General features: G+C 39.8%; 1 protein-coding gene across 2 annotated transcripts in view; it reads right to left on the bottom strand.

Annotated features, from left to right (window-relative positions):
- The window catches only part of LOC120915267 (carbonic anhydrase-related protein 10-like), a 519,204-nt gene that overhangs the window by 6,231 nt on the left and 487,118 nt on the right, over positions 1-25,855 (bottom strand). For both annotated transcript variants that reach the window (XM_040325646.1, XM_040325644.1), the window contains one exon: positions 1,767-1,932. In XM_040325646.1, the coding sequence (XP_040181580.1) occupies positions 1,767-1,932 (166 nt within the window). The remainder of the gene's footprint in view (positions 1-1,766; positions 1,933-25,855) is intronic.

The raw sequence follows: 25,855 nt of genomic DNA, 5'->3' as shown, positions 1-25,855 counted from the left end.
GTACAAATTTTACAATAAGGCAGTTACATTATACCTGTTTGAAAACAGTTTTTCTGGATTTTGTTATTAGGGACTATTTTAGATGTATCCATTTTGGTGCATTGTATGTTATGTTTCACGTTAATGTGCTTTGCATTAAGGCAGCTCATTCAACCTAATGGGCTGCCGGTGCACAAGAATGGGCAAAATTTAAATTGACAAGTAGCTTAATTTCTCATACAGTGCACCACAGCGGACACCAATGTTTTACAATGTGTTGTGGTGCCCTGTAAAGAATATGCATTGGAGATCTGTAGGGTGCTACAGTATTTAGAAATGAATGGCAATGGAATGTGCTCATGCCTATCACATGTGTTACATCACATGTGCCTATCACATGTGTTAGGATGTTGTAGTAACGTGTTACCACAACGCACCATAACAGATAAGTGTAAATGGGTTCTTAAAGTAGTTGTAAAGGTAATGGCTTTTTTACCTTTACCTCCCTGGCGGTATGATTATTTCAGACAAAAGGTGCTGAAAGCGGTACCATTATTTGCAAGGAAATTTGGCGTTTTATACTGTAGGCCTGTAATTTTTAGGAATAACTCACTTAAATCTGACCAAACCAGAGTCTAATAGGCATCCTGGGTATGCAAAATTATAAATTATAATATAATAAATAATTATAAATAATTATAACAAATAATAATATAATATTCAATAATGTAATCAACTCAAAATCACTGAAATTTACTCAGTTGCAGAATTGTTGCTGTCTATGACGAATTTCCCCACAAATCGCTATCGCACAATTCTGCAAGTGATTATAATTTATTATCACTGTTTTCTAGCTGATCTAAAACTATTTTTGACATAAAGGGACACTTTTGGTTGCTATGGACAATATACAGTTTGCAGGGAGAAAGAACCGTTTTTATTATATAAAAGTACATGTAGGGCACTGGGCAGACCACTAGGGACAAGGGGGGTGTGTATTTTTTACATACAGTACTGTAATCTATAAGATTACAGTATACTGTATGTATAGTGTTTGTTTACCTTTTTGAATTTGGCGCCGATCTCCGCCCACGTGCATCGTAACGTCGCAGGGAACGGAGATCGGCGGCACAGGAGGACACTGTGTGAATCGAGCGAGGTCCTGCTCGCTCACACAGCGCGGTGGCATCGCTGGATCCAGGAACAAGGTAAGCCAGCGCGCGCTGCAGGCTCTGCATAGCTACCCTCGGGGTTACCGATTTTGGCACAAAAAATCCACCCCGAGTCACGCTCTGGAATATCGCCAGGAGGGTTAAGGCATTCTCTGCATCAAGGTAAAAAATCTTTTAATAATAGCTTCCCGCACCTCCCCTCAATACTCACCTCAGCCCAATCTTGATCCAGCACTGTGCACTTCTGCAGCAGATCTTTTCCCCTCTTCTTTGTCTCACAGGCTTGTCTGGGAGCATTAGGAGCTATTGGCTCCTGCTGTTGTCAGTCAAAAAATGTGAGCAGGGTGTGGGGTTGGGGCAGGGGGTGGGGCTGGGCCAGGCTGTGTGTCTGAATAAACACAACAGCCCTACTTAGGATCATGCCCATACAAGTGCCCCCGTAGCAAGCCGCTTCTTATTGGGGCACTTGGTGGGGGGGGGGGGCAGGAGCGCCAGCAGGGGACCCCAGAAAAGGGAGGTTCATCTTACAAACGCCTTCAATTTTACAGTTTTCATCTACCATTATTGCTTTGTTTGTTTTTTTAAATATTTAAGATTCAGATTTTTTTTCCATACCATGTAGTTTGTAGTTTGCTCCTTTGCATTTTCGTCCTAGTTTGCGGAAATCGAGATTGCCTCTCAGCCCTCGATGGAAAAGAGGTTGCACTGGACGGAAGTTATCGCTCATACTCTGAAAGATCTGTGATGGTTGGTTCTGACTCAAAAGGCGTAAAGAGTGCATCTTGGCATAAAGAAATAAAGACAGTGTTAAATGAATGAGCTAAAAATAAGCCGAGCTGAAATAATTAGCTAAAAATTACATGAAAATAAAAAAGATATATATATATATATATATATATATATATATATATATATATATATATAAAAAATGTGTATACTGTATATATTTTACACACAGTCCTTTGTCCCAAAGTTTGTTGCACAGTCACTCATATGCATTGAATAGGTAGATGTCTCACACTTTTTATCCTGTTTCCAGGGTTTTTAGATAGAAATCTTAAAAGCCTTAAAAAAAAAAACATTTTCTTTCAGTAATAATGCTGCTTCCGTCACTCATATTCCAGTGCTCTATGCCAGCATAGCTGATTAGGAGTAGACATGTGCACTGCCGAAAAATTTGTTTTGTTTGTTTTTTGTTTTTAGACATATGCAATTTGTTTCGTTCGGAAGTAGTTTTTTAACAAATTTTAACAAATGTGTTAATTTTGAAGTATCCGAATTAATGAGCGCCCATTTAACAAATTTTAACAAATATTTGTAAATTCTAAAATTCTTTTTTCGTAAATTAGAAGATTTTGAATTTTCAAATTTACAAATTTACCAATTTACAAATATTCGGGAACATTTGTTAAAAAGGCTTTTGTTAATTTGGATATTTCCAAATTAACAAATTGAGAGCTCTTTGGAATAGGGGGTACTACCACTGTTGCAAAGATTTTATGCATTTGAGTTATTTATTTTTAGCACTGTTCACATTTACATTTGATTTTATTAATAGAGGGATAGTGCTTGAGTAAAGAGCCACTTTAAGATATTCCACCTAATGTTTGAGTCAAGACATCTTCTTAGTGAATGTTTTTGTGGAAGTTTTGTAGAACTCCAGGCGAAATCTCTTTTTGGTATTGTATGGCTTGGAGATGGGCTGAAAGCTATGTGAGTTTTTAAATAATTTATATGTCTCTGTTAAAGTGACATTTACATTTCTGTCCTGGTGGAGCCAATCGTGAACTAGCAGGAAGTAACTGCATCTCCCAGAGCCGAGCCTCTGTGAATACCCAAGTGACTATTAGGGGACCATACACCCCAATTGTGTTGAGCAATTTGCGCAAGTGCAGTGGAGGTATGTCCCTGCTGAAGTGACATTTACCTTTCTGTCCTGGTGGTGCCAATTGCACACTAGCAGGAAGTAACTGCATCTCCCTGAGACATATTTGAGACAAGACATCATCTTTCTGAAATGTTTTTGTGGAGGTTTTGTGGAACTCCAGCCAAAATCTTTTTGCCATTGGATAGTTTGGAGATGGGGTAAAAACTATATGAGTGTTTAAATAATTTATATGTCCTTGCTGAAGTTACATTTAACTTTCTGTCCTGGTGGTGCCAATCACGCATTAGCAGGAGGCAACTGCATCTCCCAGAGCCAAGTTTCCGCGAATACCCAAGTGACTATTAAGGGGACCATACACCTCATTTGTGCTGAGCGATTTGGTCCAAGTGCACTGGAGGAAGTGCGCCCACAAATGTGAGTTTTATTCTTATTTCTTTTAAATAAAGCATCAATGTTATACAGTTCAGCACTATGCCAGTTCTTTAATTCATTGAGCACCACTTGTATGATGATTACTGCAAATTGAAGCAAGTGTCTTTGGAACAGTTAAGCTGCCAGCCATTGGAGTTACACCCTAAGGAGAAGGTTTATTAGGACCTGTTCAAGGTCTATATATGAGGTGAGCGCATATTTTGAATGGTGAAGGGGCATAAGCTGGTAACACCAGATTCACAGAGTGTTGATATGCGTTCATGTGTTGATATGTGTTGATGTGTTGATATCTCATGGAGTCTTGTAATTAGGAGCACTGTTCACAACAATAGATTTTTTATTAATAGAGGGGTTTGCTATAATTATGATTTACTTTACAATTCGAGTCACTTTTTGTGGAACTCAAGCCACAATCTCTTTTTGGCATTGGATGGCTTGGAGATGAGCTAAAAGCTATATGATTTTTGTAATATGTTATATGTCCCTGCTGAAGTGACATTTAACTTTCTGTCCTGGTGTTGCCAATCAGCACAACAGGAGGTAAGGAAAACGTTTCCCAACATGAACATAGACACCAATTAAAAGCTAATTCTACTCTATGCAAAACAAAACTTTTACTAGAGTTCCACTTTATGTTTCCAAAAATGTAAATAAGTCCATCTTGCATAAACCATACAAAAGAGTTTGCTTACAATATATTTTAAACCTGGATGTCTTTCCAAACAAGCACTAAGTGTCTCTGAGCTACTGGCAGTCTTTTGTTTGCTCCTGTGAATGATAATGAAATTCAGTTTGAAAAAAAAAAAAGTTTGTATGCTACAAAATCATGAGGACTCTTATTGTTCTTCCCTCACAGACACTGCAGAAGGGTGCATAACAAGCAACAAATCTGCCATCTATTTCCTGGCTTAACAACATAACAGCCCAGGGGTGAAATTCTCTCAAATGAAGTACAGATGCTGTATTGAGCCACCGCTAGTGAATTACGGGAGTCAAGTTGATTGTCATTCTGTATGCCTTGCTGCTATTTACTAATGACATGACTTCTGACAGTTCTGAATTCAGAACTTCTGCTATCAGGAAGTTAATTATGCATATTTCAGAATTTCTGCAGTATGTTTTTTTCTTATAAACACCACAACTGGAACAGATCTGCAAACAGTGAAATGTTTAAAAAAAGGTTATGATTTCATTGCCAGTTTAACATATCCCCATAGTTACAATTAGTGACTGAAAACCTGTTACGTATTTGTCCTAAAATGCATATGATTAAATGTACATAAGCAGGCATCCTCATCTTGTTCATGAATGTTTTTCTTTGCGGCTGATTTTTTACTCTCCATGCCATTTCTATGGCTCTCATAATAATTTTTTAATGCCGGGGTTCAGTAATTGTATAACATTTGATTTTGCTATGGTAACAGCGGTTACTAAGGATTAGAGTTTATAACAGCATTGCAGGTGCACAGGGTGGAACTTGGTAATGAAGCAGATGATTCCAAATGGGCTTTTTTATTTATCAAGCTGTTGGCTCAAACAAACAGCTAAAAAGCAGGACAAAACTTAGCTAGAGTTTGTACATTTATTTCCTGCATAAATGTACACATTTATACCAGGATGGAATGATGCCCCAAGGCAGAAGTCAAGCCATGCCTCCGCATGTGTTGTTTTCTATGGTGTGCCATTCTTACATTTATGAAGATCTTGTGCGGATTATAACAATGGGTGACAATAGAACAATGAACGTTTTTTTTTTTTAAATAATGTATTTAATCATGTCCTGACTGTGTTTCCTGTTCAAGAATAACTGTTAAAAGGTAATTATAGTTTATTAGATTTTGATTAAATTATCTTTTGAACCATAAAACCATCTTCTGGGGAGAGACGTGTGGTCATTGGTATTACCAGTCACAAATATAAACACATGTTAACGAGCAATCTCTTATGTTAATTACTCCTCTCTGTATGATGCAGGTTTACTATTTCATATATACTTTGTTCTAAATTGACAATTAACACATTAAAATGTCCAAACAGATTGTTCATTCCCTTAGCATGCTGTGAACTAGTTTTTGCATGTATGTACACAATGTTGATTTACTAAAGAAATCTAGAATGTTTGTAATGCAAATATTTATCTAATGAATATGATAAAGCTGTGTTCAATTTGAATACCCGATCATGTTGGGAAATAAGAAAAATAATACATGTTTTGTTATGATAATTTAGCGGTATTCCCAAAAGAGCTGCTGGTTATCTTTTTGTGGTTTGCTAGGGGCATATCTGTCTTATTACCTTTAGTAAAAAAAGGTTGTTTGGATCATTGCAGTTTATGTTCAGTCATTTCAGTCAGAGCCAGATTGAGATCAGTTATAAGTTTCTCTACAGCAAGTAAATTGGTACTGTTGGGGTGAAATGTAAATGTCTTTAAGGCTCGAGAGAGAGACCATGTTCCAGTTTCACAGTTATGGCCGTTCGCTCCCTCTTCCATCTGGAAGGTAATGGTATAATATTTTCTCTGATGCCGGGTACACACGATCATTTTTCGGCATGAAAAAAAAATGAAGTTTTTTAAAACGTAATTTAAAATGATCGTGTGTGGGCTACACATAATTTTTCGGCTTCTGAAAAAAAATTACGTTTTTCGGGTTGTAAAAAATTATCGCGTGTGGGCTAAAACGATGTTTTAATCCCACGCATGCTCAGAAGCAAGTTATGAGACGGGAGCGCTCATTCTGGTAAAACTACCGTTCATAATGGAGTAAGCACATTCATCACGCTGTAACAGACAGAAAAGCGTGAATCGTCTTTTACTAACACGGAATCAGCTAAAGCAGCCCAAAGGCGAATAGAACTTCCCGTTTAGAGTGCCGTCGTACGTGTTGTACGTGTTGTACGTCACCGCGCTTTGTTCATAATTTTTTTTAAACGATGGTGTGTGGGCAACGTCGTTTTTAATGATGAAGTTGGAAAAATGTCGTTTTTTGGACATGCTGAAAAACAACGTTTTGTGTACGCGGCATCAGCCTTATAGGCTTCCCATAAGATAGTAGGGGGATTCATCTTTGAGAAAGAAGTACTCTTTTGATTTGACTTGTAGGAGCTGTTTTGCTTCTTGGACATTAAAAGAGAGTATTTCATATGCCAGAATGCAGCATGTGGCATCAGTATTAATGAGGTTCACGTAATCATAACTGGTCAAGGTCCGACCACAGGACTGTTAGAATCCGTGCGGTGGAAATATTGGGCTAAAAAAGATTTGTTGTACAAATATATGAATGATTGTATAATCAGGCCTATGGGGTTGGAATTGTGGGTGAAGTCTTTGGATAGCTGGTGAAGTTCATGCCACTTGTAGGATAATTGACCGAGGATGCATCTGGAGGGGAGGAGTGGCAGTCTGATGAAGATTTGTCCAGTTTGGGATATAAATTATAGAAAGAGTATTCCTTTCTGATGGTGGTTGTTCAGTCCCTGATACATGTTTCCCTGTGTGTAGCTCGGCATGCAGCTAAACCCTCCTTTTCTACAATAAGCCAGAATGAGTGTCATTTTGAATCTTTATTAACAAAACAGGGTGGGGTGAAACTATTAAAAAAAAACAATACAGATACATATAAACAATATATGAAATATACAGAAATATAGTTTTAGTTCAACATTTGCTCTGATAGCTGGTTCCTTCTTTCAGTCTCTAAGATGGAGTCTAAGCTCCCATGATGCATTTGTCTCTCTTCCTTAGACTGAAGAATGATGGGTATTTTTGTTTGGCTATGGGAAATTAAGAAAAGGAAGAGGGTTGTAGGTGAAGAACAAAGGGGGAAGAGAACAAAGATAGAGAAGAAAGAAGAAACACAAGCCAAAAAGTAACATAACAAAAGCCATATTGGTGATCATAACACAGGAAGACCGTTATACTTTGTGGGTGTAATGAAAATAACCCCCATGTATGGGTAATTCCAGCATGGAGTCAGCATGGATTTGGTCAGGGAGACAACTAACGAATTAGAGATAAGGCACATGAAAATAGAAAGAAAAATCAATACATCAGAGCGAGAAAATCAATCATAATAGCAGTGAGTGGGCAGTGATCACCCCATACACACACCACCAATGCAATGTAGAACGATCAAAGTGACATTTAAAAGTCATCAAGTCTCTTGGAAGAGGGAAATGGCAAGAAAATGGGATACAAAAATGTGCATGAAGCTTTCCATGGGGCTCATGTGTGTGGTGGCCAAGGTCGATGACACCGAACTTGTGGGTGCAGAAAGGTAAAGGCAATAAACATCATTAGGGAGAAATAGAAGAATCTGTGGGAGGATCCCAGTTCACCACAGCCAAATAGCAGAATTTCTTAAATCAGAATTGGGGTGGTTGGGAAATCATAGGTTTAGGGAAAAAGTTGCATAGGTGCCGTAGACAAGAGTCCCCACAGGGGCATGGCAATATTTCCAAATAACAGCAGTCACAAGAATGGTAATAGCATCTTGAAGCAGCACAAGTGGCTTAAAGGGGTTGTAAAGGTTTGTTTTTTATTTTCTAAATAGGTTCTTTTAAGCTAGTGCATTGTTGGTTTGCTTACCTTTTCCTTCGATTTCCGTTCTAATTTTTTTTTCTTTGTCTGAATTTCTCACTTCCTGTATTTCCTCAGTAAGCTTGCCCCCATCATCCGAGCTGTTCTGGCTGGGGGTTAGTCAGCCAGAACAACTTACTGAGGAGGAACAGGAAGTGAGAAATTCAGACAAAGAAAACAAACAACAAAAACATTTAGAAGGGAAATCAAAGGAAAAGGTAAGTGAACCAACAATGCACTATCTTAAAAGGAACCTATTTAGAAAATAAAAAAATAACCTTTACAACACCTTTAAGGTGTCACACCAGAAGGCCGGACAGTCGGGGAAGAAACTACTCCCAGCCCCCCGAGCCACACAGTGCAGCACAGCGGGCTGAACAATTGCTATAAGCCAACAAAAATTAGCTCCAGGTTAGAGGCAAACAGCAAAGCCAAACGGAAAAAGGAAAAGGAACCAAAGGTTAAACTTAAATGGTATCCAAAAAGACAGATCTTAAAAGCACTAAAGACTTTTGGGGTGTCCTGGGACAGTTCAAAATCAATGTCCAACTAAGACAAACAAAGAGAACAGTCCACAGTTCCAGGCAATATAGAAAAGAGGTATACTCAGCCTTCTGAGAAGGGTAGAAAGCTTTAATTCTAGAGACGCTTCAAAGCCTGGGAGTCTTTGTCAGAATTAGAAGTGGTAGTGACATCAGTTGGGGTGGCTGGAGGGCTGTCATGTGCTGGCCTTTGGAAGCCACGGGCAGAGGTGGAGTCTTAAGAGAATGTAAGTTGTAAGCTAATGCTGTGGAAGCATTTTCTGGTGGACTCTGGTAAATTTGTTTGGTATTGCTTGCCATTATATGAAAAAATAAGCCAGAAGGAGAAGCCCCATCTATAACAAATATCACATTCTTGAAGGATCCAGAGATAAGGCTTCAGGGCTTTCACTTAAGGATAGTGCTTTGATCGAGGTCAATGTGAAATATGATTAAAAATATAGTAAGAGAAGCGTTGGTCCACACATCAACCTAAAATATCCTCAGTGCTAGTATACTAATATATGCACATGTAACAAACTAGTATAAACATAAATGTAATTCCTTAGTATATTCCTTGTACTCATAACATCGAATACCTAGATAAAGTACAGATAAAGTGTAAATGCTAAATTGTGCCAAGCAAGCATATGGGCAAAATTCACAGTAAACATCAATAAAGTGCTTTTATAACAGTCCACAAATTGATAATAAAAAAAGTAACAAAATGTAAAAAATATATATTCATATAGTGTTCAAAATTGGTGTTGACAATAGTACTATAAAAGTCTGAACAGTTCTTCACAAAAATCCCCAAAGGTGCTCCACCACAGCATGAATCCTTCACCACTCTCACTAAATCCAACTCACTAGATATTATAGATATGCTGGTAAAATTATAAACCAGCAAACAAGCCAAATCTCTCCCAGCGATCATCAGATATATTCCTCTCTCTTCCTGGGCACCGATCAGAATCCCATCTCACAATTCATATTATCCAGTGGGGGGGGGGGGGGGGAATAAAAAAGAAGGAGGCTAACATAGTGTAAAAACGTAACGTCAGGCGTCAGGCTTTATTAAAATTTCCACTCATATGTTAAAAGTGCCTAACGTCACTAGGGAAAACACTCTCAGTTGAAAAAAAATTTTTGCCTGCGGTCACACCGTGTGGACCCCCCACTAGATCAGTTATGGTCTCAGACAAGGCTTGGATGTGTAGGTTGGTTCTGTGTAAACGGTTCTCCAAATCTTTATATTTGTCTTTAAGGAGTTTCAGTTCTTCCTATACTTCCTCAAGTTCTCTCTCATGACCTTCCAGTACTGTGGTGGTATTGTCCATACGTTTTTCCAGAGAGGCTGTAAGGCAGCCAATCTCTTTAATCTCCTGCTAGAGGTCTGTGGAGAGTTTCTGGGAGATGTGTGTAATTTCGACCCTGATAATGTCTCTTATCTTGTCTGGCAGGCTGGGGTTTATGTCCAGAGGATCAGAGCCCTTTAGTGCTAAGGGCGAATTGTTGCAAGTGTCATGGTGCTACTGGTGTGAGCCCACAGGCGAGCAGGTGACACAGGATCCTCCAGGGTGTGGAATCTAAGGGCCAGCCGGTATTCTGTCAGGGACCCCATCACAAGGGTTTTGGCTTAGCTGCGTGCTGACCCCAAGTCACGACTCGCAAGGAGAGTACCAGAAGACACTGTCAGAAACGGATGGATGGATGAAGCAAAGGAGAGATGTATAGCGAGCTAAGGTCAGAGCCGGCTGCACACAACATAATCAGGAGAACTAGCCAAGTCGGAACACAAGAGATCAGTTCATGAGAGGTTAGGTTAAGCAGGTTACACGAAGAGCACTCAGGAACAAGTGTTGCTCAAGCAACCAGAAACTGGTCTGAGTGAAATTTAAATAGAGAAGCACATGGGAGGCTGGACAGGAAGTAGCAAGAAGGAAGCATATACTGTATATCATTGTCTCTGCTGTACTCATCACAAATTCTCCTGTGTCTGATATCATCATCTCTGCTGTACTCATCACACATTCTCCTGTGTCTGATATCATCATCTCTGCTGTACTCATCACACGCTCTTCTGTGTCTTATATTATATCTGCTCTACTCACCCCAAGTTCCTCTGTGTCTTAAACTCTCTCTTCAGCTGTACTCACCACGGGTTCTTTTGTGTCTCTTATCATGGTCTCTGCTGTATGCATCACATACTCTTCTATGCCTTATATCATCATATCTGCTGGGGTTTCTCTGTGTCTCATATCATGGTCTTTGCACTACTCATCACAGGCTCTATGGTGTCTTATACCCTCATCGTTGCTGTACGCATCACACAATCTCCATTGCCTTATATTATCTCGTGTGCTGTAATAATTACATGCCCTCCTGTATCTTATATATTTATGTACTGCATGCTGTACTTTTTCATATTATGTTACAGTCTCTGCTGCACCCATCACAGGCTCTTCTGTAGCTTGCATCATCTCGGTTGCACTGATCACAGGCTCGTCTGTATCTTACATCATCTCTGCTCTACTCACCAAAGGCTCTTTTATGTATTACATCATCATCTCTGCTGTAATCAGTGCAGGTTGTTTTGTGTATTCTATCTATCTATCTATCTATCTATCTATCTATCTATCTATCTATCTATCTATCTATCTATCTATCTATCTATCTATCATTTTATATCATGTCAGTTGTTAAAGTGATTGTAAATTCTTGTTTTTTTTTTTTTTTTAAATAACAAACACATTATATTTACCTCCTCTGTGCAGTTTTTATTTGCACAGGGCAGTCTGGATCCTCCTCTTTTTGGGTCCCTCTTCTGCTCTCCTGGCCCCTCCCTCTGATGAGTGCCCCTCAGCCATCAGCTTGCTACAGGGTCACCCAAGCCAAGTCAGAGCTCTGTGTATTCATTCAGACACAGAGCTCTGACCCGGCCCCACCCCTCTCTCCCCTGATTGGCCGACTGATTTTGATTGACAGCCGCAAGCCAATTGCACCAATGCTGTGTCTCAGTCAACCAGAAGGAGTGTCTGGGACAGCTAAGACCCTCATGGACATTACTGCAGAGAGAGGGAGCTCAGGTAAGTGATTAGGGGGGTGCTGGGGGGCTGCTGCACACAGAATATGTTTTTACCTTAATGCATAGAATGCATTAAGATACCAAACCTTCTGCCATTACAACTCCTTTAATTATGGGCTCAGTTGTGTTTTTCATAATATTTGAAATATTTATTTGGTTTAGTATTTCTTGTGATAAAGTAGGCATTTTGCAGTGTTCCCTAAACCTTTCATCAAGCACCACCAAAAGTTCATGCATTGTTAAAGGGAAACTGTTCGATTTCACTTGTGGCAGCAGAGGTGTTTCTGCAATGCTGGAAACCGCCATAATTCAACTCACGGGAGCTGTGCTAGTTCTTAGTCAGTGCACAAGTTTGTTGCTTCATGCAAAGTGACATTTCTGCCTAGCTTTGCTCATGGGGTTTGGAGGATGGCAGCCACCAATGTTACATCAGAGCCTCAGATAAGACCAGCAAGATATGGGAAACTTAGCTTTACTCTAATGTAAACATTGTTAACTGCAAACCTTTTCATAGCAGAAATCTAAATTGTATACATTAGATATGCAAAATACTTTTCCTTACTTTTCCAATATATTTGTATAAGCTTATAAAACATATAATTTATCATATCTAACCACTTCCCTACCGCCCATAGACATATGACGTCCACAGATGGGATCTCCCATCCTGGGTGGACATCATATGACTTCCTGGGCTTCCTGGCCATCTAGGGGGCGCCCGTTGCGCGTGCCCAGCGCCCACGATGTCCTCCGGGCACCTGCAATTGCCCGCAATCATGGCAGGACTGTGGATCTTTGTGTGTAAACACACAGATCCATGGTCCTGTCAGGTGAGGAGACCGATGTGTGTTCCCAGTACAGAGGAACACACATCGGTCTCCTCCCCTTGTGAGTCCCCTCCCCCTGCAGTTAGAATCACATATTAGGGAACATATTTAACCCCTTCAGCGCCCCCTAGTGTTAACCCCTTCCCTGCCTATTAACATTTATACAGTAATCAGTGCAGTTTTATAGCAATAATCGCTGTATAAATGTAAATGGTCCAAAAAATGTGTCAAAAGTGTCCGATATGTCCGTCGCAATGTCACGGTCACAATAAAAATCACAGATCACCACCATTACTAGTAAAAAAATGTAAATAAATAAAAATGAAAAAAAATATAGTTTTATGGCATTTATATTAATATATATTTTTTACTAGTAATGGCGGCAATCAGCGATTTTTTATTGTGACTGCGACATAATGGCGGACACATTGGACACTTTTGATGCCATTTTGGGACCATTGTCATTGATTCAGCGATCAGTGCTATAAAAATGCACTGATTACTGTAAAAATTACACTGGCAGTTAAGGGGTTAACCAGTAGGGGGCGCTGAAGGGGTTAAGTGTGTCCTAAGGAGTGCTTCTAACTGTAGGGGGGGTGGGCTATGTGTGACATGACACTGATCACTGCTCCTGATTACAGGGAGCGGTGATCAGTGTCCTGTCTCTAGGAAGAATGGGGAAATGCTTGTTTACATCAGCATTTCCTCGTTCTTGCTCTCTGTGAGATGATCACGGGCATCCCCGAGGACATCAAGTCCATGGGACCCGCAGTCGGACTCACTGAGCTTGCGGCGGCACGCGCCCACAATGCCGCATCTTAAAGGGGACGTACAGGTACATCCATCTGCCCAGCCATGCCATTGTGCCAACGTATATCGTCGTGCACTGGTCCTTAAGTGGTTAAACGCCATCTTCCAGGGATTGGCTGTAGGATAAATATTCATAATGGACATTTGACTCTCCCTTCCCTATATTCTGGAAGCTTCTTCCAGAAGCAGGTGGGGGAAATCGAACACCAAGCTTAAGAAACCTCTAATCAGAGAAAAATAGTAGATCACTGCTCCACTGGCTGCAGTGAAGCCCAAAAAAAACCCAATTTTTTTTAGCCTAGCAGCCTAACTAGAGGAGGGCGCTCCAGTCTGGTCACATGAGTTTCCCAGCAGCCAGCTTCAGGGGAAAGGAGAGATCACCAACAATGGCTGGAATGCCTGGGTGGTGACGTTGGGAGCTGATCATGGGACTGAACCAGAGCACCCTGAGAATAAACATAAGCATCTTACTGCTACAAGGTCATATAGGTGATAGAACGGGGGTGGAAGCAGTTTTAATCTTAGAGCCTGAAATTTCATTTTAATGTTACTGAAAATAATGGGATCAGGAAAGTTTAAAATATAAGAGTGTATAAAATTCTAATGATTTAAAACAAAGGTTCACCCTACTTTTACCCAAGATTTATACATTTTCACATAAGTATAAATTGGGAAATGTGTGCATCTTGCTTTCAATTTGTGTGAATCTTGAATGAAAACGTTAAAAACACGGAATGCTTCGTACACACGACCGTTTTTCTTGGCAGGAAAACAAAGTTTTTCCCGACAGGATTCCTCTCAAGCCTGCCTTTCATACACGCGTTAAGGCCAAATACCAGCCAAATACAACACATACGACGGGACTATAAAGGGAAAGTTCCATTCAAACTGCGGCACCCTTTGGGCTGCTTTTGCTGATCCTCGTGTTAGTAAAAGTTTGGTGAGAGACGATTTGCGCTTTTCATGTGCTGCATTAAATGATGCAATAATTTGCAGCGTGACGAATGTGATATCTCCATTACGAACACTAGTTTTACCAGAAAGAGCACTTCCATCTCATACTTGATTCTGAGCATGCACATTTTTTTTCCCTCGGAAAAGCATACACACGACCAGTTTTCCAGACGGGAAAAAGTCAGCCGGGAATCCCGATGGGAAAAAAGAAAGCTGGTTCTCTTTTTTTTTTTCGGCAGTTTTCTCGTTGGGAAAGCTGCGATGGAGCATACACACAGTCAAAGGCTCTCATGGCAGTTTTCCAGATGGGAAAACCGGTCGTGTGAACGAGGCATTACACTAAATGTGTGAGTTCTTGCATAAGCGCTGGTTTTCTTTAAAATGACAGTGGAGAGAGTTTCAAAGACAAATTTTATGAAAGAATTACATTTTCTCGGTTACTTAAAGTAAACATATACACAACCCTTATTTTTAGTATTGAATGGAGTAGAGAAAGGTTAGAAGAACATCCTTGAGGTTTTTATTGATGTATTTACTAGAATCAAGAAACAAAACAAAAATAGAGGATCTAACCTTTCTAATTTTTGTCACTTAAATAAAAATATATTTGCTTTAATAAATCATTTTTAAAGCTCTGGTTTGCTTTGCTTATTTTATCATGTAACCTGCTGACAATGATGCGTGAGGACTGTACGATTTTTCTAAAAGGGATATTTTTTTTTTTTTTTGCTGACCCTTTCAATTATTATTTATGTCAGCGTGCTCTACTGTTTATACCGGAAACAATATATTCCAACCTCAAGGTATCCATGTCACACACCCGTTGTAAATATTTCAAATATCAAGAAGCAATACAGGTTCTGAATTAACCCTTACGTGTATCTCATATATTCACTCATTGCCAGGGTGCCTCAATTGACAGCTTTCTATACAAAATGTTTTTATTGCTAGGTTTTTATTGCTCTATAATTGGTGGTTGGGACGACACTGCATTACAATTAGATTAGTGGTGATAATGGTTGTTTTTGGCCTATAAACAAGCTTCTCGCAAAGAAGGGTTGGACTGCCTGGTGAATAACCTTCATGAGTTTGACTAAGTCAAACTTTAGTCAGTGTGAAGCAGCACCAAATACATAAGGTCATCATTTTTTGTGTGTTAATTATAATGGATGTAGAGAAGAGGTAGTGAGTGCAGCACACTAATTAGGGGTGCAAGCCTGAATCCTAATAGTAGACATAATCATGATAGCAGTAAATACTTTATTTACAATGCCATAAGGAAATTAATGTGTTTTAAGGATCAGGAACTCTTTTCTCAGTGAGATGAAGATCAGAACCATTGCAAATGTGGACATGTTCTATACGAAAAAGGCTAATGCCGCTTTGGCCCGGCCAAATCACATCGAAATTCCGACAGAATTTCATCGGAAAAAAATAGAACATGTTCTATATCTAAACTCCGATGGAATTAATCGGAATATCAGATGAAAAAACTGGGGCAACACACGATCGGAAAATCTGATGGAAAAAGTCCACCGGAAATTCCGATTGTGTGTATGGGGCATTACAGTAGATTAAAAGATGACTGTAATTGGTTAAAAATATATAAAATATGTATTAAAAGAAAAAAACACAAACAGAGAATTAACTGTATGAATTACCTAACAAAATACAATTACACTTTCTTAGTAAAAAATATAATTAAATGTAATAATATGGATGAATATTAAATATTTTTTTTATACTATAAGGATGACAACCCAGAAAATGTTAAATCTATAGTTAAATGTGTAGACTACGTACTAAAAGTATTGGGATGCCTGCCTTTACAGTCACATGAACTTTAATGGCATCCCAGTCTTAGTCTGTAGGGTTCAATATTTAGTTGGCGCACCCTTTGCAGCTATAACAGCTTCAACTTATCTGAGAAGGCTGTCCACAAGGTTTGGGAGTGTGTCTGTGGGAATGTTTGACCATTCTTCCAGAAGGTCATTTGCGAGGACAAGAAGGCCTGGATCGCAGTTTCTGCTCTAATTCATCCCAAAGGTGTCCTTTTGGGTTAAGGTCAGGACCAGTCTGTGCAGACCAGTGAAGCTACTCTGACCCAAACTCGCTCATCCATGTCTTTGTGAACTATGCTTTGTGCACTGGAGGGGGGATTTTGTGGGGTTGTTGTGGGGTTGTTTTATTCAGGGGTTGGGCTTGGCCCCTTAGTTGCACTGAAGGGAACTCTTAAGGCTTCAGCATACCAAGAAACCTTGGAAAATTTCATGCTCCCAACATTATGGGAACAATTTGGGGATGGTCCCTTCCTGTTCCAACATGACTGCACACCAGTGCACAAAGCAAGGTCCATAAAGACATGGATGAACGTGTTTGTGGTGGAGGAACTTGACTGGCCTGCACAAAGTGCTAACCTCAACCCAGTAGAACAAATTATTATAAACGATAAATTCGAGCGGAGATTGCGAGCCAGGCCTTCTTGTCCAACATCAGGACCTGACCTCAATGGGAAGTGATGTATATGTCATGAGATGACCTGTATTTATATCTGTCTAGGTGACATAGTGATATTGTGACATTGTGATTGACATTGTGATTGACATTGTGATGTACCCTTATTGGTAGAAGGTGCAGGTAACACCCATAATTTATCCATACTTAACACTATGCCGTGGATAATAAAAGTGGAACAGTGTATGAAGCAATTTATATATGCTGTTTAGAATGCACAGAGATATTTGGATATGAAGCAATGGAATCGACCCATGAAAGGTAATTGCTATTAGATAATAAGATGATAGTCAGGACTAGTGTTTAAAGGTGGAAATGCACATTTACTTCAGAACTCAAGTATTAACCACTTAATGCAAATCTACGTACCCGTATGTCGGTGCTTTGACCCTAAATACGTGCCTTCGTCATCCCTTAGTCTCTCCCTCTCCTCTTTTCCTCCTCCCTCCCTGCCTGTCAGCTCAGGAGTCTGTTTGTGTGAGCCATCTCCTCCTCTCCCCTTCCCTCACGCCGCTGGAATCCCCCTCTGTTACAGCAAGATATACAGTGCAATGTCTGTGTTTTATAAAAATTATTCAGCAATATTTTTGTAGCACAACCCCTGGAGGAGCTGCTGGTTATATTTGGGTGGCACGTTACCTCTATCTTCTCGCTGTCCAGGGTGAAAGGAGAGTCTGCAGAATTTCAATATCCACACAATGCACTTCTTTTTCTTATGTTTATTTGGGAGAACTTTAGAAGAAAAGAAGGTTGAAGGGTGGAAGGGTAGGTAGGTTCAGGTGTATAATCAAAGTAAGGAAACACTTCTGTTTCCAGCAAACAGTTCTTGTCGCCACTCTAGCCAGAGTGGGTATTGCTCACCCGCATAGGTCCCTCTCACTCGCCTAGCAGCCGGGATGGCGCACGAAGCAAAGTACAGTCTCTGCCACAGACCTTCCTTTGTAGATGAGACACTTTTGGTCCGGAATCCTCTGCCACAGGATTCAGCACCTGGATCTCTTTAGCTTGGCTTTGGTAGAACTTTTAGATCTGACAGGCGACACTGTCAAACCTCTCGGTGTGTGGTGCATCCTTCGATGAAGTTTCAAGGGCTTCTCCCAAGGTACCAGCCTCTTGCATGGCCCTCTCCAGGATAGGTCCTCCCCTGGCTTCCTTCATCAAGTGGCTTCCTCCCACAGGACGGACAGCACAGGATCACCTTTTGCAAGGCAGGCCCCAGCCAGACTAGTGGGCCTACGAACAAAGTCACAGCCCCGGGCCAACGTGGTCCTGGAACCAGGATTCAGGACACGCACCTCAGGCCAGGTGGGCCACGAGGCCCTTAATTACTCTTGTCTGAGCCAAATAACAGCTCAGACCCCACAAAATTTAAAGCAGCGCCTGTTCAACAGGAGCAGGGCTGAAAAGGATTAATAACCCCTGACACAACCTCAGGGCATAACCCATTCTGCCGTTGATCCAAAGTATGAAAACATGCAGAGAGTGAGGAACAGACTCCTTGCTTCCTGTGTCCCAGTGTTAAGAGACCAAACCCTTTATTCCTTATAGCTTTATAGACAAAATGACATCATTTACATGAGCACAACTGATTGGCTTAGTCCATATAAGGGTCTTTTCCTGTGAGTCTATTCTTGGCATCGAGTCCTCTTGGCACACTCAGAGCACAGGGTCCTCCACTCAAACTTACAGGGGCTTTGTTCGATGGAGGGGGTCAAAGGAGTGAGAGTGCATCTGTCTTTACTCAATCATTTCCTGAAAGTTCTTTAACTCTATATACTCTGTCATAACTTCTTTTAAGGATAATAACAGTATTGTAATACACACACACACACACACACATATATATATATATATATATATATTTATATATATTTATATGTATATATATATATATATATATATAGATCAAGAAATAAAATAAATAAAACAATACAAGAAAGAAAACCAACACTTGAGTGGTTTTAGTATAAAAGTAGCATAAACACAAAATATTCATTTTAGCAACTTCCATCACAGGGCGCTACATTTTATTTCAGAGTGCTGCTGTGTGGGCACATGACCTCCCTCCACCCTCCTCCTCTCCTCACAGCTGACGTAAGAGGGGAATCCCAGCCCCATTCCACTATATTCCTTAGATCGGGGAAGGAGAGCACCAGTGACTTCACAGCGGCGCAGTAAAATAAGGTATTTAGCTGCATAGTATTTAAAAAACACATACTATACACTGCACTGTATATCTTGCTGTAACAGAGGACATTCCAAGATTTGTGATCAGTGACTTTACAACTTCTTTAAAGGTTTGGAGTGCACCACTTTCCCCTATTCGCATACTTCCTACCTAACTGCTCACTATCTACCAACTTTTTTATGATTTGCTAGTGCAACCACTTCCATAACAGAGTATTGCTTTCTTATTATAGTTTCTGCATACAACAGCTAAGCCTACACTAAATTTTTCCAGTCTTCATGACATCTGCAGTAGCTAGTCATAAAAGATTACAGTTCTTTTAACTGCTGCACTGTGAGTGAAAAACTATTTTTCATAAAGAATAAATATAAACACAAAAAGCTGCGTTAGTCTGTGAAACAACACAGGTGTCTGTCCTAATGAAAGTAAGTATTAAATGAAATAAACAAGTGATACCTCTGTCAGCACGCATAGCCATTGTGATGGTGAGTAATATACTTATACGATATGAACCTGAGATATTACACATCTTCTGCCTGACACTAATATCTTTATTATGTTCTTTTAGAAGAGCTCTGTGACTGGAAATATGAGTTTATGTAGAGCAGTATTTTGACAGAAAATGCTGTAATGTAGCTGAGAGCTGGAGAAAAGTCAGACGCCATGTGATTAAATGCACCTATTGAGACACATTAAAAATATAACTGAAAAATATAAGGAAATTCATCACAACATTTATGTTCTTGTCAAATCTGATTACTTTTATTTAAAATAAACATGGAGTAATTAAAGTAACAAGGAAAATGGGATATTTAAATTAGTTTGCCAGACAAATGAAATCATTTTTACTTTATTTAATAAAACTGTACAAAAAGGAGTAATAATGCGCAAAGTGTAGAAACCCAAGCATCCAATCAAATGTCACTGTTTCATCAGAACAATACTGGAGTTGCTGAGCGGTTGATTCCTGTACGTTGCTGCTCTTTTTTTTTTACATTTTTGAAAAAAATACTCAATTGCTTTTAGGAGAATTTACCATTTTGTGATTTATTACATTTCCTCCTTTATAGAGTTTTGGTAATATGTTGCATTATTCAGATCCATTTTGAAAACAATGCAAACAATATTTTTGGAAATAGATTAATCTTTGTTCATGTTAAATAGATGCTCAATAAGGCTTATTCTACAAAGGTGTCTAAAAGAAAGCACCCAGAGCATATCCCTAATGTCAGTCCAGATAGTGATTTGTGTTTAGATAAATTACTAACAAAGATGTATTTGGTTAAACATTTCCTTTGCTGCACATTTAAGCTGGCCATAGATGGATATAATCTTAAACAAAAATCCTTAAGAACACTCAAATGTCATTCGAAAGATTTTGTTTGCTTTTAAAATCAGATTTTGGAATCAATAGACTTTACTGAATGAAAACAACATACACTGATAGAATCCCATTTGTTCGAGAAACATTGCTATCCTGCTCTTTCGAATGTTCTCATCACTGCGGTTAAAAAACGATGCAGATGAAAGAGCTTTGTTTGAACATTCTTTCCAAATATTGTTCATTCCAAATTCTATCCATCTATGGCCAACTTTAGAGGAACATTCGTTCCAAATAATGTACATTAACAATTCTATCCATCTAGGGCCAACTTTAGATGAACAAGACTTTCAGCATCTGATTTACTTTAAAATTTCCACACCTATTCCAGCCTAGGACACACAACGTTTGTCTGATATTTCCCAAATTTGCGTGTCCATGATGCAACGGAATAGTATTGACTTGCATGAAAAATCTCAGCCGACAAAGGCAAACCTAGGCCGATGTGAGCAATCGTAGTATGAATCAGAAGTGATGTAGTGTACGTGGCCCTTCCTGACAACTTCACTAAATGTTTTGCTTTTGTACCCAACTGCTTCAGGGTCATTCTTTGCCTCTTATCATGAGTGTTTGTTTCTATTTCATTATTTCCATATGATGACTGTACACATTTACTGAAAATTAGATATTGTGTTCACCTACAAGAAAAAAATTATAGCTCGCACTCTCGTTTTTTTTTGTCTGAACATTTGGTTGAAAGAAAGCAGTCGGAATTGGCTGCTGAAGCACTATACTAACAATCAGATAATTGACCGATCGGTACTCTGAATTTTTGTATGTTTTTCTTGACGTGTGTACATGCCATAAGGCTCCCTTAAGCAAATAAAAGTGCAACTTTCCAGGCAATGTAAAACCACAAGCTTCAGAAATCTGTGGGATATTAAAGGCTTTTCCTTGCCCACTCTGACAATTTAAAAAGTGGCCATTATCACCTCTCTTTTAAAGAAATGACTCTACTGTACCCCATCTGAGATGACCTACTTTGTAAGTGAGACCTTGGAGCATAAGCTCTACTCATCCAGGGGCGTATCCCCCTTCCACCCTTCACCTCCCGGCCAGTTGACAAGCCAAGAGCTGCTCCTTTGCTCTTTCTAAAGCTTTTTGTTTAGGTAGATTAGAGGATATGTTTTAGAATTCCAGCTTTGTTTTTGGAAATTAAAACAATTTTAGGGAAAATAATCCAATCCATATACTTTCTGATTTAAAGACATAAATGGTCTATTAGAATAATGTATTTTAAATAAACCAACAAGAAGTCTTTCTGAATATATGTTGCTAATAAGTGTAAAAAAAGCCTGATTCAGGCAAGCATTTGAGCCAGTTTTAGTAACATTACCAGCATGTGTGATAAAATTAAGGTAGGTCTAACTACCACCATTTTAGGAACCTAGCAGCAGAAGATTCTTTTAAAAATGACTACTGGTTTGTAGATTAGAAAACTGGCAGTTATTAAGACCAGCTCTAAGCAGGCAGGAAGAGGTGCACCAGTACTCATGGTGGAGCATGTCTGTGCTGGGAAACTGTCACGAAAGGGACAGCTTCCCACACAGTATTGTATCCCCAACCCCATTCATCTATTGTCTGCGAGATTCCCTGGCCAAAAGCTAAATGTAAACAAAGGGTCGGGGCATGCTGATGTCATTACCCAAATATTGCAATATTCATATTTTGGAAATTATTTGTATCCCCGGGTGATCCTAACCTGATGAGGAACTAAGAAACTAGGTACATAGCGGCATTTAACTCGATCCGCGATGGTCAGAGGATGCCGGCAGAAACCTTGCTGGCTGAGATTGTAGTGATCCCCAAGGAAGGGAAAGACCCTGCCCAGTGCTCCAGCTATCGGCCAATATCTTTGCTGGATGTTGATTTAAAGATTCTAGCAAAGATTTTGGCCGATAGAATACTAACATATATCCCGTTATTGATACATCCTGACCAAGTGGGATTTACCCCGGGCAGAGAGGGCAGAGAAAACACTCAAAGGGTAATAAGTACAATATACCTCGCCCAACAACGCCATAAGCCTGCAGTCCTGATATCCGCGGATGCAGAAAAAGCGTTCGATAGGGTGGAATGGGGGTATTTAAAAGCAATGTTATCACATATTGGCTTGGGAAAGGGTGTACAGAATTGGGTCACAAGCCTATACTCCTGCCCATCGGCAAGAGTTAGAGTAAATGGGAAAAAATCAGACCCCTTCCCTATTCATAATGGTACCCGGCAGGGTTGCCCGCTATCCCCAATCATATTTGTTCTTTCGTTGGAGCCTTTTTTAAGAATTATAAGATCAAATAATGATATACGGGGGATCCGGGTAGGGGAGGTGGATTATAAGGTGGCAGCATATGCCGATGATCTACTGTTCACATTAACATCCCCGATAACATCGCTTCCATGCTTATTAGCTGAAATTAAAAGATACAGAAAAATTTCCAATTTTAAAGTTAATTATAACAAATCAGAAGCAATGGGAGTTGAGGTGGACAGTGGACTGCGGCAACAACTAGCTAGTAATTTCCCTTTTAGATGGACGGAATCCCATGTAGAATATTTAGGGACAAAAATACCAAGAAACTTGGGTAGGCTTCATGAACTAAATTTTCTACCCTTATTAAAACAAATAAAACTAGATCTACTAAGGTGGGACAAAGAAATCTTTTCATGGTTTGGCCGAATAAACATAGTTAAAATGAACATTATGCCTAGATTACTCTATTTATTTCAGACCCTCCCAATAACACTCTCGAGGGGATTCCTGAAAGATTTAAGCTCTAAATTTACGAAGTTCATATGGGCAGGAAAACCGGCTAGAGTTCGGAGGAACATACTGATCTTATCCAAAGAAAAAGGAGGAGTGGGCCTACCCGACCCTATGGGGTATTACGAGGCTTCTCACCTGGCACGAGTTGTGGACTGGTGCTTACACCAGACAAACAAACCCTGGGTGAACCTGGAACAAGAAGTTAGCAATATCCCCATAGAAGGATTGGCGTGGCTGGATATGAATAAGATATCTCAGTCTGCAAAGAAACATCCCATGATAAAGGCCACACTTAGAGTTATCAGAAGGATAGGTATGAAATCGAATCTGGTGAAGTGTATTGGCCCTATGACACCTATTCTGGGAAACCCGAGCTTTGAGCCAGGTATCAGAGATAGACAGTTTAAAAACTTAAGACGGAAGGGAGCCAGTAGGCTGATACACTTCATGAGAGAAAACCATGTAATGCAGAGTGAAGATTTAGAGATGGCATACGGAGAAGATATAGATAGTTGGAGACGAAATCAATTAAGAACATTTCTAGGCTCTCTGAAGATTCGGGAGGCAGAGATAGGAAGCCTCTCCAAATTTGAGGAAATCTGTTTAAAAAAAGAACCAATGAGACATACGCTGTCTTATATGTATAATATATTGACTGAAGTTAACGCCCCACAAAAGCTCGTCTTTATGCAGGCATGGGAAAAGGATTTGGGCATCAAGTTTACTGAGACACAGAAAAATAAGATCTTTGCATTCACACATAAGGCCTCAATTGCATCTAGGTACCAGGAGGGGGGGTACAAAGTCCTGACAAGGTGGTATAGGACACCATCAATATTAAACCGGCTCTTCCCTAATACGTCCAAAGTCTGTTGGAGATGCCAGAAGGAAGAGGGCACTATGGTACACATATTTTGGTACTGTCGGGTGATAAGAGAATTCTGGGAGATGGTCTCGGAGACGATCCTGGAAATTACCGGGATTGACCTGGGACACAGACCCGCAGCGTTCCTGTTACTCGACATTCCCATAACAATGGAAAAATATAAACAATCCCTAATACGCCATTTGATAACAGCTGCAAAGGCCTGTATACCAATCTTATGGAAGAACACCTCGTCCCCAACTAAATCGCAATGGATAAGTAGAATAAACGAGATACAGATGATGGAGAACCTCACAATGGGAATACAGGAACGAGAGGAGACTTACTGGAGGGTATGGACTCCATATAGGGAATACAGGGAGCGGAACGGATAGGGGGGGAAGAGGGGAGAGACTACGGCCGACTTTTTTTTTTTTTTTTTTTTCTCTTTTTTAGTTGTGGGAAGGGAGGGTGATTAATAATCTTGGAGGCACAGGACACCTCTCTGAGGAAGGTAAAAGAAGAACGTGGGTATATACAAGTGAGGAGACCGGGGCTGTTGAAGGGGGATCAGAAGGGGTACAGGAGGTCGCAATATAAAGCATAAGAAATGTTAAGATAAGGTGTGCAATGTATGATGTAAAGATGAAGCTGTACCTAGTCTGACTTGTATGTAGAAAACATATATAAAATAAAGAATTATAAAAAAAAAAAGAAACTAGTTCCCATCAGATCTACCGTATTTTTGATAGTGATAGTGGGCAGATTCAAAAGTGGCTATTGAACTGAATTGCAGCTATGAATCTGTCCATTCGTGTGTGCTATCAGTCAACAAAAGGGAGGACCTGATGGTGAACAAAGTCTGTCAGTTCCCCATCAGGCCTAACCCACCCCTACTATTAAACTTCACAACCATGTGCCTGTAATTGTGTTGGGTGCAGTGGCAGTTGGGAGAAAGCACACTGAAAACGAAATGCCTAGTATTGAGACTCCTTACTGTCCTTCACTGATTTTTGCACATGTCTCTGCCAGTTATATGAATCAGAAACAAACACCAACAATTTTAGTGCGGTGTCCCAACTGAATTTAAAAGGGTGTCTACAACACCTTTTATGAATCCCCCAAGGAGTTCTCTGGGTAGCAATAATTGCATGAATTGAGCCTGTTCTGTAAGAACTTGAAACTACATATGAAGGAAATAGTAGTACTCTTGCGCTATCTGTACTGGACACCGGGGGGCACTGCTGCAATCACCTTAAAGTCTGCCTTACACAGAAAAAAATTCAAATATGGAAAGTGATGGTGAAGCGCTGTGAACTAATAATAGAAGGGGATCTCAATACCTAACAAGTAGGTAACCCTAAAGTGAAATACATAAATAAATAAATAAATAGATACTAGGTGACTATTACAGGGAAAGAAAGGTGAATAAACAACATATAATGTGAACATAAAGTGACACGAATGTACCAGGCTGGATGAACCAGAAACACAGTGGTAAAGGTGCACGGATGTGAACCAAATAGTAGCTTACACAAACTAAAATAACTGTGTACAGAAACAGTGTATAACAGAAATACGTGAAAAATGGTCTATTTAAAAAATTGACATCCCAGAAGACAGTCCGGTGTGGCACGAATGTACCAGGCTGGATAAACCAGAGACACAATAGTGAAGGTGCACGGATGTGAACAAAAATAACTGTGTACAAAAACAATGTATAACAAAAATGCGTGAAAAAAAGTATATTTAAAATAGTGACGTCCCAGAAGACAGTCCAGTGTAAAAGTAGGCAAACTTCGGTGCGCACACCTCTTGTGGTACTAGATGCTCACCTCAGAGCCATAGCACGGATGGCTCAAAGTACCAAACAATGTCTCCCTAGGGGGTGCAGTC

Source organism: Rana temporaria, chromosome 10, assembly GCF_905171775.1.
Source record: "Rana temporaria chromosome 10, aRanTem1.1, whole genome shotgun sequence".
Taxonomy (NCBI): domain Eukaryota; kingdom Metazoa; phylum Chordata; class Amphibia; order Anura; family Ranidae; genus Rana; species Rana temporaria.
The sequence above is the reverse complement of the archived record's forward strand: the minus strand, read 5'-3'. Positions and strand labels throughout refer to the sequence as shown.